This window comes from Arachis duranensis, chromosome 1 (genome assembly GCF_000817695.3).
Source record: "Arachis duranensis cultivar V14167 chromosome 1, aradu.V14167.gnm2.J7QH, whole genome shotgun sequence".
NCBI classification, from domain to species: Eukaryota; Viridiplantae; Streptophyta; class Magnoliopsida; order Fabales; family Fabaceae; genus Arachis; species Arachis duranensis.
This window is the reverse complement of record NC_029772.3, coordinates 98,098,444-98,100,200: the sequence shown is the minus strand read 5'-3', so window position 1 is coordinate 98,100,200 and position 1,757 is coordinate 98,098,444. Positions and strand designations below refer to the sequence as shown.

General features: G+C 31.9%; 1 protein-coding gene across 1 annotated transcript in view; it reads right to left on the bottom strand.

Annotated features, from left to right (window-relative positions):
- Positions 1-493: 493 nt before the first annotated feature.
- LOC107466236 (tonoplast dicarboxylate transporter) overlaps positions 494-1,757 on the bottom strand; it is a gene marked incomplete in the record, with an annotated part of 3,761 nt that continues 2,497 nt past the window's right edge. The window contains 4 exon segments of the mRNA XM_016085226.3: positions 494-677; positions 753-1,266; positions 1,436-1,531; positions 1,646-1,689. Coding sequence (XP_015940712.1) covers positions 652-677; positions 753-1,266; positions 1,436-1,531; positions 1,646-1,689 — 680 coding nt within the window.

Here is a 1,757-nt window from a genome sequence, read left to right as displayed (position 1 = left end):
AAAATTATGTATTTATATTTGTAGATTTTAAAAATTATGGGTGGTTATAAAATATTTAAAAAAGAGTTTTTTAAAATTAACTTATGCTTAATAAAATAAAAAAATCTAGCATAACTTCATATATTAATAACTATTTAAATTTATTTTTATATTTATATCTAATATGGTCTTTTTAAATTTTAGATTATTTCATTAAATATAATTATTGTTGTTTTTATTAATAAAAAATTATATTTGATTTAATTTATTAAAAATAGATGTTACTATTTTAAAAATTATCTTTTAAAAAGTTATTAGTTTTAATAAATTATTTTCACACACTAAAATTTTTACCAAACATAAGTCTTAGCCATACTCCTATAAGGTTCAATGTGTCTCCGGAATGTTTTGGAATTGGACCGAAACTACGATTCCCTTGAACGGGTGCCATGCCTTACAACTCAAAACTTATGAACAATTCAGTTCATCTTAAAGTATAAGTTACTCCATGATCTAAACAACAAATCTTATTTTTATATATGCAGTTCCAAATTTATAAATCAGTACAATCCCCTTTCATTAAATTGTGGAGAAAAGGATTACAACAGAGTAGTGATAAAATGTTTTCCTCCGTGATGGAGTTTGTATTTGTCATCATCTTAATATTGTAAATTAATTTGTTCTAAAAACCGTAGCTCCTGCAACACAAAATGTTAGACATCAGAATCCTTTATATCAATAATGAGACTGAAATTACCAAAAAAGATATGTACCTAGTGTTGGCATCAAAATTGAGAGAACAGCTATCCCAGCAAATTTAAGTGGTAGACCAACTTTGAGCATGTCTATGATGTCAATGTGGCCAGTGGCAAATCCAACTACATTTGAAGGAGTTGATGTTGGAAGCAAGAAAGCAAACTCAGTTGCCAGTGCGCCAGGGACCATAAGAATAAGGGGATGCACATGCATGGTTCTGGCCACGTGATACATAAGTGGTAGAAGGAGCGTGGCAGTGGCATCATTGGAGGCTATGAACTCTGTAATAATGCTACTGATTAGGGTAACTGCAGGAACAATGGCTAAGTATGGCGTGTTCTCCAAGAAATCTAAGGCTCTAGATAGCACATCTGCTAGGCCACTAGATTGGACTCCATCAGCTATGGCAAACCCAGCTCCTAGAAGCAAAATCAGGTTCCATGGTAACTTCTTGCATTCGTTCCAATCCATTAGCTTTTCTCCCTTTTGTTTCATGTTTGGGATTATGAACAATAACACAGCTACCAAAACCTACATCCAATGAAATCTTGTATAAAATCCTTCTCATTATTTCTTATGAATTATCTGTCCCAAAAGTTTTAAATAGAAATATTCAATCTAGTAATAACATTAAAGTTTTGAAGTACATATATAATATAACATTAAAATTGAAAAGCTGTAAGGGATAAAGAATACATACACTGACACTTCCATCACCAACACGACCATTGAAGAGCTCTCCCCAACCGGGAATGTCATCTGTGATTCTTCTTGTCATCCATAATATTACCAGCAACTGCATTATTCACAAGAAAGCTTATTAATGGTTCCAATAATAATGAAACCGAAAGTTTCTCATGCTCGATAATATTTGAAAAATTTAAAATTGTGTCTAGGCATGCATACACACCCCAAACACAGACAACACCATCTTCTCAGCAAAAGACATCGGACCTGTAAATACCAAGTTGGAATTAGAACTGCATACCTTATTAGTACTGTATTGGATCTAATGGTTAAAT